At 40.7% G+C, this 17513-nt stretch overlaps 1 protein-coding gene across 2 annotated transcripts in view; it reads right to left on the bottom strand.

Annotated features, from left to right (window-relative positions):
- Positions 1-10217: 10217 nt before the first annotated feature.
- LOC138978223 (serine/threonine-protein kinase mTOR-like) overlaps positions 10218-17513 on the bottom strand; it is a 77225-nt gene continuing 69929 nt past the window's right edge. For both annotated transcript variants that reach the window (XM_070350885.1, XM_070350886.1), the window contains exons 53-56: positions 16356-16415; positions 15976-16050; positions 14775-14958; positions 10218-14143 (exon numbers count right to left, since the gene is read on the bottom strand). In XM_070350885.1, coding sequence (XP_070206986.1) covers positions 14128-14143; positions 14775-14958; positions 15976-16050; positions 16356-16415 — 335 coding nt within the window. In that variant the 3' untranslated portion in view covers positions 10218-14127. The remainder of the gene's footprint in view (positions 14144-14774; positions 14959-15975; positions 16051-16355; positions 16416-17513) is intronic.

The raw sequence follows: 17513 nt of genomic DNA, 5'->3' as shown, positions 1-17513 counted from the left end.
ATTTTATCAAAAAATAACGTAAAGAGTGAGAAATTTTCAAAGAATTTATTTTTGCGTGGTTTATCGTACCCCTGAGCCATCGTGAACCCGTGTGATCCAGTTTCCTTTTTTTCACAATTTAGTCGTCAGTTTGTGATTTCAATGCGACTCGTTTATCTGCAATAGCACGTCATTGTGTACCTCTGAATCTGAAACGCAACAAACGGCTGCGAGTCACACGAACCAGAGCGGTGGCGGTTGCTGGGTGGCCGAGAGCTGGGTGGCCGAGTGGTAACGCACTTGCGCTCGGAAGCGAGAGGTTTCGAGTTCGACCCTGGGTCAGGGCGTTAGCAATTTTCTCCCCCCTTTCCTAACCTAGGTGGTGGGTTCAAGTGCTAGTCTTTCGGATGAGACGAAAAACCGAGGTCCCTTCGTGTACACTACATTGGGGTGTGCACGTTAAAGATCCCACGATTGACAAAAGGGTCTTTCCTGGCAAAATTGTATAGGCATAGATAAAAATGTCCACCAAAATACCCGTGTGACTTGGAATAATAGGCCGTGAAAAGTAGGATATGCGCCGAAATGGCTGCGATCTGCTGGCCGATGTGAATGCGTGATGTATTGTGTAAAAATGTTTTTATCTCACACGGCATAAATAAATCCCTGCGCCTTGAATATGTGCGCGATATAAATTGCATTAAAAAAAAATTAAAAAAATAAAAAAAATCCCTGCGCTTAGAACTGTACCCACGGAATACGCGCGATATAAGCCTCATATTGATTGATTGATTGATTGCCGTTCAGAGGAACTGGCGCTATGCAGAACCGTCGTCTGCTACGAGAATAACGTTTTGCGTGACACGTTTCCGGGCTTTTCTTTTTTCAAACTTTCAAAACTTCGAATTGTACTGATCTTGTCTTGATGAAAAAAGAATTCTTTTATGATGTAAGAATGTTTGTGTAACAAGCTGTCAATTTATTATTTAGATTTTAAAAGTAAGGTCTAGCGCCAAAACGAGGCGTCCGATTGTGATACTGAACAATCCGGATGGCCACGCAAAAAATAATTCTTTGAAAATTGCTCGCTCTTTACGTAGGCCACCTAGGATGTTCTCAAGCGGTGAGTGTTTAAACGAAAGGGTGTTTGTACTGTGTGTAAAAGCCTGACAGTATCTGTGATGGTTTACGGGAGGCTTAGTGTGTCTTTAACATTACACGTAGATTGCAAATGTCTTGAGATATATATTCACAACATTCATTGTCCATATCTGTGTAGTTTTGTTTTTAAAAGGCTGATTCAGTTTGTTGTGTCTCTGTCATTCAGTAATATGGAAGATCATATCAGGCTTGTTGAATCTGAAGGTGGTTGTCCGCTCATCGTTATTTCTCTTACGCACAAGTGAAAGGCTCAGTCCTTTAGCTTGCCGGAAAAAAACCCAGTTGGGCTCACCGTCTCAGTTGTGGCCAGGCTTTTACATGGGGTAAGAAGTCCCCTCCACTTGGACACATACCAAAGTTTGTTTGTTTGTTTGTTTGTTTGCTTAAAGCCCAGCCGACCACGAAGGGCCATATCAGGGCGGTGCTGTTTTGACATATAACGTGCGCCACACACAAGACAGAAGTCGCAGCACAGGCTTCATGTCTCACCCAGTCACATTATTCTGACACCGGACCAACCAGTCCTAGCACTAACCCCATAATGCCAGACGCCAGGCGGAGCAGCCACTAGATTGCCAATTTTAAAGTTTTAGGTATGACCCGGCCGGGGTTCGAACCCACGACCTCCCGATCACTGGGCGGACGCCTTACCACTAGGCCAACCGTGCCGGTGACATACCAAAGTGGCTTTTGAGAAAGGGATTCATGAAATTCCGCTCTGCACGAGAAGTAGTCAGGATGCTGATTTTTGGTATATACCCAAGCAGGGGCGGATCCAGGGGGGGGGGGGGGGGTCCGGGATTTCCGGAAACACCCCCTAGCCTAATAAAAAAAATTATAAACAGAATAAATAAATTTGAAAATAAAGAAAAACTGATTGCACCAGATTGCTCCATTTTTCTTGATTTTTATCCAAATGTTCCGGGGGGGGGGGGGGGGGGGCATGCCCCCGGATCCCCCTAGGTGCCGGCCTTTGTCTTCCGATTATGGAAGATAGTTTTGTAATTCGCTGGCTTAGGTTTCCTTGTTTTGGTCCAAATTTGTCTTTTTAAATTTACTTTTTTGAAGGTGTATTACTATTAGGGGATGTTTCTGGGCTAAGATTGCACCAGCTTGCTCCATTTTTGCACCCTAAAATAAACGCATCGCATCGTCGAATTTTCCCTGAAAGAAATTTGAACCCCCCCCCCCCCCCCCCCCTTAAAAATGATGTGATCCGCCCCTGCCAAGCGGAGAGGGTGGTCTTATCTCAGTTAAAAGCCTGGCTAGATCTGGCATGGTGAACCGAATCGCTCACACGGGAAGGACTGTGCCTTTAAAATTGTGACCCTCCACCACGGAATGAGTCGCATGTCACCTTTGCATGATTTTCATATTTTTACATTTTCTTAAAGAGTTTTTTATTCTCTATCCAGTGGTGAAAACCGTTTTAGAAAAGAGTGAACACTTTTCGAGTTATAAGCCTGTGACTATGGTGACCCTCACACTGTTACTAGATACCCCCCGGACTTATATTATGCCTAGCGCAGAACCGCGTGAGGTGACATGCGACTCATTTCGTGGTGGAGGGTCACAATTGTTCATTGACCGGTTGATATGATACATGTTGGGTGAGGTTGACCACCTACTGTTGGAACCTGAGGGAGAAGAAATAATAATTATGTGATTGTTCAACAAGGAGGAATTAGTTACTCGTTTGAATATTTTGATAACTTTTGTAATTTTATATTCTTCGTAGTGTGTGCATAAGAGAGTAAAACGATTGTCATATTCTGTGTTTGGTGTTTGTGATACTTGATCCGATAATTCACCTATGTTGACTGCACTTTGTATATTGTACTACCGGTACTGTCTCGTAATTGAAGTTTCTAAAATTGTTGATATTTTTGACGTAGCAAGTGTACTGCGTTTACGTTCGTCTTGATCGCTTGGGTCAAAGCCGGGGCCGAAACATAAACGCTATTAGTGGGTGCATGTACAAAGATATTGTGTTATCATTCACACGCGTGACATTTCACAGTTGATATGTCTGGATATTTGTTTTCGATTTCTTTTTCTTACTGAAATAAGTATAACCTTCTGTAGTTTGAACTGTATATAACACGATAGAGACCAAAGATGATCGTTGTGGGTTTTTTTCCACAGAAGTTTTGAAGCGATCGTTTTATTTGTTTGATTGTTTTCTTCTAGATACACGTATTAATTGTCGTTGTGAGCAGGAATCGACACAGTTTCTTCTACAGCTGTTATTTAACCGTCAATAGTTGTATCGCTTCAGCTTACAAGCTTTTGGTATAGGCTAAGGCCAAACAAAAATATATGTTGGTTTAGGGTAACCCGACAGACCCTATTTTTTCCCGCCGACCCAAAAACTTCTTTTTCATTTCTCAAAACACAAAAACTTTTGGCACATTTTGCGAAGTAACCTCCTTTAAAATCTACTAAATTAAAAAATTTTAAAAAGCCGACCTATCTTTTTTGGTCACGTTACCCTAAACCAACATATATTTTTGTTTGGCCTAACATTATTGTATTGACGTACAAAGTCAGTATTGCCGTAGTGGCAGCTAGTCTATGATCAAAGTTCGAGCAACGTTTTTAAGCAACAATCGGAGAGCCGCCGATAACGTCATTTGCTGTTAGATTATTGTTTTGTCTTCTATATATATATATGTATAGCAATGTGAATTTTGTACTGGAATTATGTATGAATTTTTATGCTGTTATTTCTATTTGTAACTGTTATTTTTATTTTAAGTGTAAGTCACCTTAAAGGTTGTACGCGCAATTTGGTTTTCAGCTAAAGCATGATTTGTTTAAATACGACGGTCTTTGGACTTCTTGTCGTATTGGTTTCTTATTTCAACAGTCCATGCCATTTTCTGTTCACATTGGCCATTGTGCTTCAAGAGTATGCTGTACATACAAACCAAGTCCCGTGTCGTTGCTGTAAATAATATGCTGGTTATATGTGACTGAATATAACAATGTGTGTCGCTACTGGTACAGTGTACATGTATTTGCATTTTTTTTTTATTAATACATTTTGTAAAGACTGGACAAGTTTTGACTAAATGATTTCAGATAGATGGGAATCGAGACGAGAGTGATGGTGCATGTGTGCAAAGCGATCCCCAGAAAACTACCGGACAGACCTTTATGAAACTTTACAGGCTAATTCTTTCAGATGATTTCCCCCAGAGGTTTTTCTCATTTTTGTCGACAAATGTCTTTGATGAAGTCATAAGCAATTTTTAAAAGAAGTTGAGACGGCACTCAAAATAAGGTAAAACAATCTTTGTCGCGGTACGGACTATGTGATTGCATTTCAGCTTGGAAGTTTCAAATTAATTCATTCACTCGTTTATTAAAATTCTAACAATTCTCATCAAAATTGAAATTTTAATAACACATGATTGCATTGGTTTCTTTATAATTTCCTGAATCCAAGAAATATATTGATATATTATGTTTACTGTGAAAATGTGCTCAAAAATAAAGAAAATCGGTCCTATGTTTGCATGCTGCGCATATACCTGCGTGACCTATCTCGGTCGGTGGGTTTCGGGCTAACCAATTCTACCCTCCTGATGATTAGTGATCCTGGGATTTCAGTGTTTATCTTTTAACTTCAGGGTGACATATTGACTCAATCTTTTGATATTGCTTCACGCGACTTGTTTGCATTTAAATTGTTGCCAAGAATTGAAAAAAACAAGAAAGCTAAGTTATTGGAACATCTAAATCATAAAAAACAAAAACAAAGCATTGACTAGTACGTTAACTTGCGAGAGTCGAAAAACAATGTAAAAGACTGCAGCCATGTTGAGATCGAACACGAATAACACTAAATTGATTACTTGTTTCTGCTGAATATCTCGTTATTTAGACGTTGAACATGAAACGTTCCAATAATTTTTTTTTTTTTTTTTTTTTTGAACGTTAAAGACAATCTTTCTGGTGAAAACGGTTCTGCTGACTCTCTCAGATCTGCCTAGGCATGGAATAAGACCATCCTTTCACTTGAACTCGTACAAAAAATCAACAGCCTACCAAACTTCCTCATAAAAACTACATACTCTGCAGAGAGAGCACTCGGGTCGTTGATGTTTGGTATACAGTGGTACCTGCGATGAACGGACACCCTTGGGACCAGTTAAAATTGTCCTTACATTGCAGGTGGCCTGTGATTACAGGTATATTTTGGTAGAGATAATAGACAAAGGGCCTCCAGAAAGTGTCCTTTCATGGGAGGTGTCCGCTGATCAGAGGGACCTCACATCGCAGGTATATAACCACTGTATGTCCAAGTAGAGGTATGACCTTATCCCATGTAAAAGACTGACCAGATTTGAGACGGTGAGTTGAATCGTTTACACGGGGAGGACTATGCCTTTAATACTGTCTGATTCACATTTGTTTTCTTCATATTTTCATGTTTCGTTTTGTATGATGTTGAAAGTCAATAAATTTTGTTGTTATGAATGGTTGGAGTTCTGCCCCACCCCTGTGTCTGTTGATGTCTGTCTATGTTTCTCTCTTTCTCACCCACCCACCCACACACACCCACACCCACACACCCACACCCACACACACCCACACACACACACACCCACGGCCACACACACACACACACCCACACACACCCACATACACACCCACCCACCCACACACACCCACACACACCCACCCACCCACACACACACACATACACACACACCCACATACACACACACACCCACCCACACACACACACATCAAACTATCAAATTTTGAGCCTCACTTTAAAGCACACACACACACACAACCACATGTAACAGAACAACCCTGTAATACAACTAAAAAACACCAACAACACGTACTATAACTGTACACAACTCCAGTTTAATGCAAATTAAAGAGTGACTGTACACTCTGGGTAACAATCATGTACAGTACATGTACAGACACTGGGAGGCAAAATGCTGATACATGCATAATCAAATATTGTAATTTAAAAATACGTCTCGCTTCATGAACTACATCAAAGGATAGGCCATTTACCGATAACGGTCAAAGGGAGCTAATCTACAACAGCCACAGTGATCATGATCGTGTACACGGTGAGAACGGTAGCTTTGTTGTCCGTGTAATGTGGTTGTTATAGCATACTTTGATAACGTAAGTTCAGTGTGGACCTCCTGGTGTATTGTTTTCTTATTTCTAATGTTCTTTTCTTTTTTATATTTAGTCAAGTTTTGACTAAATATTTTAACATCGAGGGGGAATCGAAACGAGGGTCGTGGTGTATGTGCGTGCGTGTGTGTGTGTGTGTGCGTGTGTGTGTGTGTGTGTGTGTGTAGAGCGATTCATACTAAACTACTGGACCGATCTTTATGAAATTTGACATGAGAGTTCCTGGGTATGAAATCCCCGAACGTTTTTTTCATTTTTTTAATAAATGTCTTTGATGACGTCATATCCGGCTTTTCGTGAAAGTTGAGGCGGCACTGTCACGCCCTCATTTTTCAACCAAATTGGTTGAAATTTTGGTCAAGTAATCTTCGACGAAGCCCGGGGTTCGGTATTGCATTTCAGCGTGGTGGCTTAAAAATTAATTAATGACTTTGGTCATTAAAAATCTGAAAATTGTAAAAAAAAAATAAAAATTTATAAAACGATCCAAATTTACGTTTATCTTATTCTCCATCATTTGCTGATTCCAAAAACATATAAATATGTTATATTCGGATTAAAAACAAGCTCTGAAAATTAAATATATAAAAATTATTATAAAATTTTTTTTTTCGAAATCAATTTAAAAACACTTTCATCTTATTCCTTGTCGGTTCCTGATTCCAAAAATATATATGTTTGGATTAAAAACACGCTCAGAAAGTTAAAACGAAGAGAGGTACAGAAAAGCGTGCTATCCTTCTCAGCGCAACGAATACCCCGCTCTTCTTGTCAATTCCACGGGCACTGCCTTAATTTGCCACGGGCGGTGGAGTGACGATGCTACGAGTATACGGTCTTGCTGCGTTCAGTTTCATTCTGTGAGTTCGACAGCTACTTGACTAAATATTATATTTTCGCCTTACGCGACTTGTTTCCTGATATTCTGTTCTCGGAATTGATTTGAATATTATTTGGATTGGTCATATAAATTCCCAACAATGTTAACTTTATAAACTATCCCTGCACGTCAAACTGATCGTACTTCAAACGGTGGGAAGACGGGGTTTGATTTTGGAAAAGTTGTGCAGTTTATATAATTGAGAAAAAATAGTTAAGTAGTACAGTACCGGCAACCGATTTAGATCGATATCTAGACCAACTTTTCTTTGTTTTAAAAAAATAAAAAAATGTTTTTCGTTGTTCTGTCTCACAACCTCTGAGCCCTTTTAAAATTGTTTGTCATGAGGGTGAGCAGGCCTGAAACACGGAACACGGCTGTTCATGTTACTTTACGTGTGTTCTTTTTCTCCACAAAGCCTTTAACCCAGACATTTTGTGAAAATTGTGGCACACTTATAATATGATGATACATATTATTATCAGTTTGCTTATTGTTATCTTTTGCAATCTATCCTTTTATATATATTTTCCTTGATTTAGTTATATATATATATATATATACTAGAGAAATACGTACCCGGCTTCGCCGGTTGAATCGCGAAACACAGACAAACAGCGTGGCGATTCGCCATCTTAGAGCACGTGTTGAACATTTTCATCCACCAGTTTGTGCCCACACAAAGGAAGGCAAGAACATACAGAGAGACAAAAGCCGCCAGACCCCATCACAAACAGAACTCTACAATCCACAGGTGTTGCCTGGCGAGCTAGCTATAAATAGCTCACAACTTGTAAGGCGAACAACTCTGCAGAGTCTGCTGTGAAGGGCGACGGTAGTCTCCCTGTCACACTCGACCCCCTTTGAATGAACTTTGTCCTTAAAGTTCCGAACCATGGACCCGCCAAGCTTAGGTCCCTCCCAGGTTGGTGGAATGGGAACAGCACGAAAATGATTCAGTGGCCATGCCATTCCTGAACATATCATGTCGAGTCCCATCCCTGTCGACGACGTCAAATGTATGCGAGTGCCGAAACACCACAATCACCTTTGAAGGCGAAGTCCACTCAAACGGGATTGAGAATTTTAGAGCTTATTTCTAAGCCCTATAATAACTGTTATGGCTTCTCAAAGGAAGGCCAGAACATACAGAGAGACAAAAGCCGCCAGAGCCCATCACAAACAAAACTGTACAATCCACAGGTGTTGCCTACACACACACACACACACACACACACACACACACAGAAGCCGTATATATCTATCTATATATATATAAATAATATAGAGATAGATGACAGTGGATTTTTCGATAAATAGATTCGACCTTTGCACTTTTACAGTGAGGACAACTTACGGGTACATGCAAGGAAAGTGTTCTGGACAGTGCAGTGACCTTCTAAAAATAGTAACGGGAATATCTGAAGCTGCTTGGAAGGAAGGGAGATAAACGCGCAAAACACTGGAGAAGATAAGGAAGAGTTACTGGGAATGGATGTACAGGAAAAACATAAAAACCAAAATCGGTTGAGCGCTGCGCGCTGAGAGCACGTGTTGAAAATTTTCATCGACCAGATTGTGTCCGGTGTGTACCTGAATATGCCCACCAAATTTGAAGCAGATCCATCGAGAACTTTGGCCGTGCATGGCGAACACACAGACAGACACAAGCCGTATATAGATATACTAGATGAATACCCGCTTCGCCGGGAAGAAGTAGAGCCGAATAGCCGGCTTTGCCGGGTGAGTGGCGCACCGTACGCCGGCTTCGCCGGGTACCCGGCAAAGAGAGTGGCGCACCGTACGCGATTGACGCCACACGAAGGAAAACTTCTAAAAATAGTAATGGGAATATGGATTGAGCGTTGTGGACAGTGACCTTCTAAAAATAGTAACGGGAATATGGATTGACGCCACACAAGGAAGGGAGATAAACGCAAAACATTGGAGAAGATAAGGAAGAGTTACTGGGAATGGATCTGGGAAGATGAACAGAAAAACTAAAATCGGTTCAGCGCTGCGCGCTGAGAGCACGTGTTGAAAATTCTCATCGACCAGGTTGTGTCCGGGGTTTACCTGAATATGCCCACCAAATTTGAAGCAGATCCATCGAGAACTTTGGCCGTGCATCGCGAACACACACACACACACACACACACACACACACACAGAGACACAAGTCGTATATATATATAGATAGATAGATATATAGATAGATAGATAGATAGATAGTTTTTCATAATTTTTATTTGATGGCTACGACCTATTGGGCTTCAAGGTTATGTCGTTTTATACAAACTGAGTTTCATTCAGACACTGTGAATAATGTTTTTGGTTCATTATTGAATATAAAAGTGTTGCTACTGGTACTGTGTGTTTATTGCTGGTTTTAGTTTACCGTTTTGAAAGTCAAAACATTCTGTTCAGTTACGAATGATTGGGAACCTGCCTCACCCAAAACTGTCTTGTCTGTCCGTCTTCCTCACTCTAAAACATACACACCAAATGTTCGTGGGCTGAAACTCCAACGTACACTCGTGTTTTTTGCACGAGTGGAATTTTACGTGTCTGACCGTTTTTTACCCCGCCATTTAGGCAGCCATACGCCGTTTTCGGAGGAAGCATGCTGGGTATTTTCGTGTTTCTATAACCCACCGAACTCTGATATGGATTACAGGATCTTTTTCGTGCGCACTTGGTCTTGTGCTTGCGTGTACACACGGGGGTGTTCGGACACCGAGGAGAGTCTGCACACAAAGTTTGACTCTGAAAAATAAATCTCTCACCGAACGTGGGGACGAACTCACGCTGACAGCGGCCAACTGGATACAAATCCAGCGCGCTACCGACTGAGCTACATCCCCACCCACCAAACAGTCAAATTGTGAGATTCCCATTAAAGCACGCACACACACACACACCATCACCACCACCATCATCCATCAAGTCTCAAACCTCATGTAACAGAACAAACCTGTAATATGACAATTAACAATTTAAAAAAAAAAACACACACTTCAACTGTACACAACTCGAGTTTACTGCAAATTAGACAGTGAAATCAATGTACATTCCAGTTACGGTAACAATCACATAGACTCGTACAGGGGAGGTGAAATGCTGGTACATGTATAATCAAAAACTGTAATTAAAAGGTACCATCCTGCTTGTATTTCTTGCCAGATCTGTCCAGGCTTTTACCTGGAATAAGAGCACCCTTTCACACAAGAATCTACAGCCCGATTGCCTTCTGTACAGAGTGGGAATTTTGCACTGAAATAATTGTTTAACCGACACTGCCAAAGAATTAAGCAACAGAATATCTCGCTCTCTTGCGGGCTGTAGAGTATAGGTGTATAGGTGTCCAAAAGGTAGGATGCTCTGATCCCATGTAAACGCCTGGACAGATACGTTGTTTACTGGAGGACAGTGTGAACAGAGGTCAACACAATAGAAATGAACAAATTCCTGATCATATGTGACCCTCCACCACGGAATGAGTCGCATATCACCTTTGCATGATTTTTACATTTTTACATTTTCTTAAAGAGATTTTGAAGCTCTATCCAGTGGTGAAAACCGTTTTAGAAAAGAGCGAAAAAATTTTGAGTTATAAGCCTGTGACTAAGGTGACCCTCACACTGTTACCAGACACCCCCCCGGACTTATATACCGTAATGCCTAGCGCAGAACCGCGTGAGGTGACATGCGACTCATTCTGTGGTGGAGGGTCACATATGGTGCACTCTGTTCATACCCCCTTTCCCACCTCACTCCTCTCCCTATCCATCCTCCTCCACTCTTCAAACTTAAGTCTTCATGACCATGACATTGGTATCGCTTTTCTAAAGTGTGTCTGGGATGGTTTTGATCCTATACGCACATATTTCTTGTAGAAACGGTCAGTGTAATTAGACCTTAAACCCATCACTGTAACTCTGTAAGACGAAGTTTGTGACCAAATGTATCGCAGACAAATAATACAGACAAACTTGTCACAGACAATCCTAGCATTTCGACCTGCTGTCTTTGTGCACGAGTGATTTGTGAAGGATTCGTTTTAGTAAATATAACTTCATCTCATTATTTTGTTTGTTTGTTTATTTGTTGCTTAACGTCCAGCCGACTACGCAGAGCCATATCAGGACGAGGAAGGGGGGGATGAAGGGGGCCACTTGTCAAGCGATTCCTGTTTACAAATGCACTAACCCATTGCTTGTGTCCCAGCAGGCTTTAGTAAAACTAAATTAATACCTACTGGAAGATTACCAGTTTCCAGTATGTTAAAATAGGCTTAACCTATCTACTGCTGGACTTACATCAGAACACTAACAGATTAAACTATACATGAATCGCGAGACAAGCGGAAAGAGAAGAGATTTTTGGAAAAAATACAGGTGAATGAGCAAGAAGGCAGAAAAAAGAAAAGAATTCACGAAGAAAAAGAGAGCATGACAGGAAAGAGGAACCAAAAATCTACCTAACAGCAAACTAGAAAGCTCCTGCGGTTCCAAAAACAGGAGGGGCCTTTAATTTCATAACCGCAGTGCCCCACTGCAGAAATCTCATTATTATTTCACCATCTTTCAAACAAAAGATCCTGACTATAACACTCTCACACATAGCCTTCATAGGTAAAGTAACTTCACACAAGCTCCAAGACCGCTAGGAAAAGATAAGGACATCAATTTCACGAAAATGTCAACAGTACATTTTAAGTTTATTTCACATAAAAGGGTATGCACAACACATAGAACGTTTTTACATGTAACCGGGAAGCATCAAAATTTGAATCTCAATTGAAACATTTGACATACATGAAACAATTCATACATCTGCTTTCAAACCATGTTTATGTACATACATTCTTTCTTTATTTGGTGTTTAACGTCGTTTTCAACCACGAAGGATGTACATACATTATCAACAAGGGAAAGAACAGTATATAAAAGCAACAAGACACGCAAAGAAAGAAGAAACATTTTAAAACAAATGTCTTGAAACATGGTCACATTCAATATTTAAAATCTGGAGACGCTTTTCAAACAACCTTTCATTGTCAAAATTAGCCAAAACCAAACCAACTGTCTGATGCGCAATAAATGCATGTAAATTCAACATTCATGACTCGCATGAATATTAATCACTCATTGCAAACATGAATCAACCTGATTATGCGCGTTAAACATCCCAACCGCTTGATTAAAATACTGGGTATAGTCTGTTCGAGGGACCAATATAGGACGTTCTAAATTAGTTAAAAATAGATAAATGATATTTTGGTATGTGTTCAAGAACCAAAGTTGTTACAGGCGAGTAGTACTATTTTGTGTTAAAAGTACTAGTTTCTATTTGTTGTGGTTTAAGCCCTGTACATGTAAAATTGACTGAAATTGAAAGAAATAAGTTGTTTGCACTTTGAAAGCACCCCCTATTGGCGACTGAGAAGTTCATTGGACAGAATCTGACCGAGGAATGCAATTTTACAGAATTGGTGTGAAAAAAATGCTCACGTGGCACACCTGGCTGGCTTAGGAGGTCAGCGTTATGCCGTCACTGAGGCTCCTCCGGGGTTAATATTTACCCATTTTTGGTGACATCGCTGAATGTTTACCTGGGTACAACAAAAACTATTGACAGTAGTGCTTAACCCTTTTAATACTTCTTCTTCTTCTTTGTTCATGGGCTTAGACTCCCACGTTCACTCATGTTTTTTTTAGCACGAGTGGATTTTTACGTGTATGACCGTTTTTACCCCGCCATTCAGGCAGCCATACGCCGATTTCGGGGGAGGCATGCTGGGTATTTTTGTGTTTCTATAACCCACCCAACTCTGACACGGATAACAGGATGTTTTCCGTGCGCACTTGGTCTTGTGCTTGCGTGTACACACGAAGGGGGTTAAGTCACTAGCAGGCCTGCACATAAGTTTACCTGGGAGATCGGAAAAATCTCCACTCTTAACCCACCAGGCGGCAGCGACCGGGATTCAAACTCACGACCTCCCGATAAGGAGGCCGATGTCTTACCAACACGCCACTGCGCCCGTCACCCTTTCAATAAAAGATAGTACTAATCGTCCTTAACAACTTTTATTCTCAGACACTATGCAAAAGTTGATTGGATTTTTAAAAATAGTTTATAACGTCCTCTCCAGTTCACCCGGACAGACTATACCTATCCTTCACATTCAGGTAAATATGTCACCGACAAAGGGGAACACAGGAAAATAATGCACGGGAGGTAACTCTCCCCCTTGGTGTACTCCAGAGTAAGCCAAGTTATCCACCCTAACAGAATACTGAACATGGGGCACTGCACTTACTTAAATTCACAGACTCCAGCCTTACGTCCACACGTTAACATTGAAAAATAAAATAACAAAATAAAAAACCAAAACATTTCCAGACCTTTTGAGGACATTTTAGTCACGAAACACAAAGAGGAGTTTACTTGGACAGTCATTGTGTGTGAACAGCCAGACAGTCAAATTCCTCATGAACATGCAAAAAAGAACATTTATTACCATCATCATTGGCTGAAAAGAAACAAGAGATCAACTCTACACCATGACTACTGCATGTAACGCCAAGATCCAAATCCCTGTGTTAGCTGTAAACTTGATCTTAATGTGAAATCAGCAAATTTTACGTACAATATGTCTGCATTTGACTGCAGTGGTGGTGAGCCCGTCATTGCAAGATAAACACAATCAAAGAGAAAATAAAAAGGTCCCGGGACTGGGTGGGAGTGCTCACTGCTGAGCCACGTAGGTCGCTCATCCTGGCAAGATCACCATGACTAGTTCACTACAATTTTCTTCTGCCTTTGCGGTCTACTGTCTCTCCCAGTCCTTTTGATTCTAGTGGTGGTGATAGTGGCGGTAGTGGTGGAGGTGATGTCAGATGACAGTTGTGGTTAACCGCATTTATTTACCAGAAGGGGCACCTGAAAAGACAACATTTGCTCTTGTGACCAACGGCATGAGTTTACCAAACTGAACTTTTACCTTACATATTTACATAAGGTCAAACGCCAAATAAATGAACATAATGTACACCATCCATTTCGACCAACAGCAAACACACTAATCAACAAAACTGTAAACAAGGCCTTCTAATGACCATCCAAAGTACCTCTAACAGAATTTTTCTGGACGTAGTTTGCAATTCCACCTGGTTCAGTAAGTCCAAGCAAACCAAATGACCAAACTACGAACTGATCACTTTAACCCAAAACATACAACGTGCAGAAGGCCTACTGACCATCCGATGTAGCACTGACAGAGGTTTTCGTGAGACACACACTGATTGAGCAACTCTACCTGTTTTGGTAAGTCCAAGCAAACCAAATGACCACCCTCCAACTAACCACTTTAAGGTGGAGGTTAAGTCAACTAATACCTACGAAAGTCACAGTTTCAATTGCATTGTGCGTCTTTGTTTCTTGACCAGTACCAGAGAATTGGTCAAGGAACAAGAAACACGAAGCAATTCAAAACTTTGACTTCAGTACGTATTAGCTGACTTAAAACCTCCACCTTAATCTAAAACACACAAAGCGCAAAAGGCATACTGACCATCCAATGTAGCACTGACAGAGGTTTTCGTGGGACGTTGCTTGCTGGATGAGCAACTCCACCTGCCTGGTTACGTCTACCGGCTCCTCCGTGGCAAAGTCTCGGCCCGTCAGCTTGTCTCTCACTCTCTGGATGATGTTCACCGCCTTCTTGTTCATCACCTCTGACGGAATGTTGATGCTCCCTGATAGACAGCAATTTAAGAAATGTACGCTTTTCATGCACATGCTGCTATGCTGACGTAAGATAAGATACAATAAGATAAAAAAAAAAATTAATCTAAGCGAGAGTAATAAAGAATAAAAAAACAAAAAAGGTAGGTTGTTGGAACGTTTGTTATTGACAAAACAATACATTCACAAAGATGTCGACCCAACCGTCTTTTAAGTGCACAGACAAAAAATTAATAACGAAAACTTATCTGGCTGATTTTTTCTTCCGCCTGCCATGAAGCCACAAGCGAATGAATCTAAACGAGAGTAGATGTAATAAGCAGTGATCTGCTTTTTTTTTTTTTACAACTGACCATTGCCTTAAAGAGAGACTAATCTACTGCGGCTAAAGTAAAAGCAAAACATGTTGCATAAAGCTAAATGAGGATGCTCTTTATATTTCTAAGCTGTACAATCTATGATAGATTTGAGCACTCAAGAACTTTTTGTTTTTCATTTCATTTACTCTATTATCCCAATGCTGTGAAATTCAGGTCGCTTCTTCCCAGTGGACAGCTAGCAGCAACCTTAGGATCACAAGTCCAGTGCTCAACGAACTGAGCCCCCCCCCCCCCACCCCCCCCCTCTCTAGTCCTAATACAGTGCAATTCAGGTCTGTTTCTAACATGAATGTGTGTTCGCCACCTGTTTCTTTCCTAATTTCTTCTTTCACCTGTCTAATAACCTGTACAGAATGAATCCCATACCTGCCCACCACCACCACCACCACCACCACCACCACCACCACCACCTCTCTCTCTCTCTCTATCTTCCTGCGTGGAAGCCATTTAGCCTTAAATGTAATCACAATAATTCAATCAAATAAACTTTATCATCTCAAACCTATGACATTGCAGTGGTGTTGTATAACCCAACAAAGACAATACAATGGGAGATCAAGAACGCATATAAGTATGCATTTTTGACCTCCCATGTGGGCAGCCATATAGCATCTTTGGGGGATCACTCTTTGATCCTGTGCTCCTTACCTAGCGGCATCTCAGGTCCCTCAGGCAGCTTCTTGCTGGCAGACTGGGCCTCCACGCTCTCCAACAGGTCTCCGCCTGAAATCACAAATACCTCCTGTCAACAACTCTGCTCTCTCGACTTAAAATAAAAACTTTAACAAAATATATTTAAAACAAAAAATTAAAATTAAAATTAAATGAAGAAAAGAAAAAAGAAAAATGAAAACAAATTAAAATAAACAAAAGAAGGATATTGAAAATATTATCTCTAAAACATAATATGGTCCAAAACTCCACCTTGTGGTCAATATTGTAATCACAGACCAAAATGTAATTGCTTCTGCAAAACGTAGTCACATTTCTACTTGCAAATGATGCTAGAGATACAAGACACTGCTCACCTCCTTCCTGACTTTCTCCGTACGATCCTGACCGCTTGCCTTTCTCCTTGGTCTTTCCAGCTGTGGCAAAAACCATACGCTTTAGTTATATGAAGCAGCAACATATTATAACTTCTTAGATAAATAAGTTGAAAGCTTAAGAAATGGTAATCAAAAAACAAAAAAGGTAGGTTGTTGGAACGTTTGTTATTGACAAAACAATACATTCACAAATATATTGACCCAACGGTCAAACAATTAATAACGAAAACTTATCTTGCTGATTTTTTCTTCCGCCTGCCACGAAGCCGCAAGTGAAGGAATCTTCTTTTTTTTTTATTCTGAATTTTGGAACATTGGCAGTCTCTTTGTTTTTGGATTTATTTTAAGAAATGGTAGCTATGGAAACGGTGAAGAGATCATTGATGTACATACATATTCTGCTTACTTGATGCAAAGACAGTTATTACAACACTGAAACGGTCCAGCAACAAACAATGGAACAAAATAGAAATCACATTTTCTGAGTCATTCACACACGCTCTTGGTGTTTACCTTACCTGATAGGAACTAATCACATTGTCTGAGTCATTCACACACGCTCTTGGTGTTTACCTTACCTGATAGGAACTAATCAAGTAAAGAGAAGCAACAAAGTGAGTCCTTGCAACCAGACTATTCACACACGCGTAAACACACACACACACACACGCACACACACACACAGAACACACCACACATACAAACACACACAGACCTGTTTACCCTAAACCCGAGGCAAGAGTACTTTCCCAAAAAGTTGAGTGTATTTTTCACACACACACAAACACACACATAAACACACCACACACGCACACACACACGCACAAACACACACACAAACACACACAGAACACACCACACACACAGACCTGTTTACCCTGAACCCGAGGCAAGAGTACTTTCCCAAAAAGTTGAGTGTATTTTTTAAAAAGTTGGTGTACTTTGCAAGCAAAGCCATATGGGGGTAGGGAAAATGTACGCGTGGGTGCAAACGTGTTTGTGTAAGAATAGCATGTCTTGTGAACACCTTAACTCCTTCCAATACAACAGGAATAAAACAATTTTATTTACCTGTCAGTTTATAGCACTATAACCAGTGTCTTCCAAACAGATTGATAATGAAAAGACGAAGTTCGT

The sequence above is a fragment of the Littorina saxatilis genome, linkage group LG10 (assembly GCF_037325665.1).
Source record: "Littorina saxatilis isolate snail1 linkage group LG10, US_GU_Lsax_2.0, whole genome shotgun sequence".
NCBI lineage: Eukaryota > Metazoa > Mollusca > Gastropoda > Littorinimorpha > Littorinidae > Littorina > Littorina saxatilis.
This window is presented reverse-complemented; position numbering and strand designations above follow the sequence as displayed.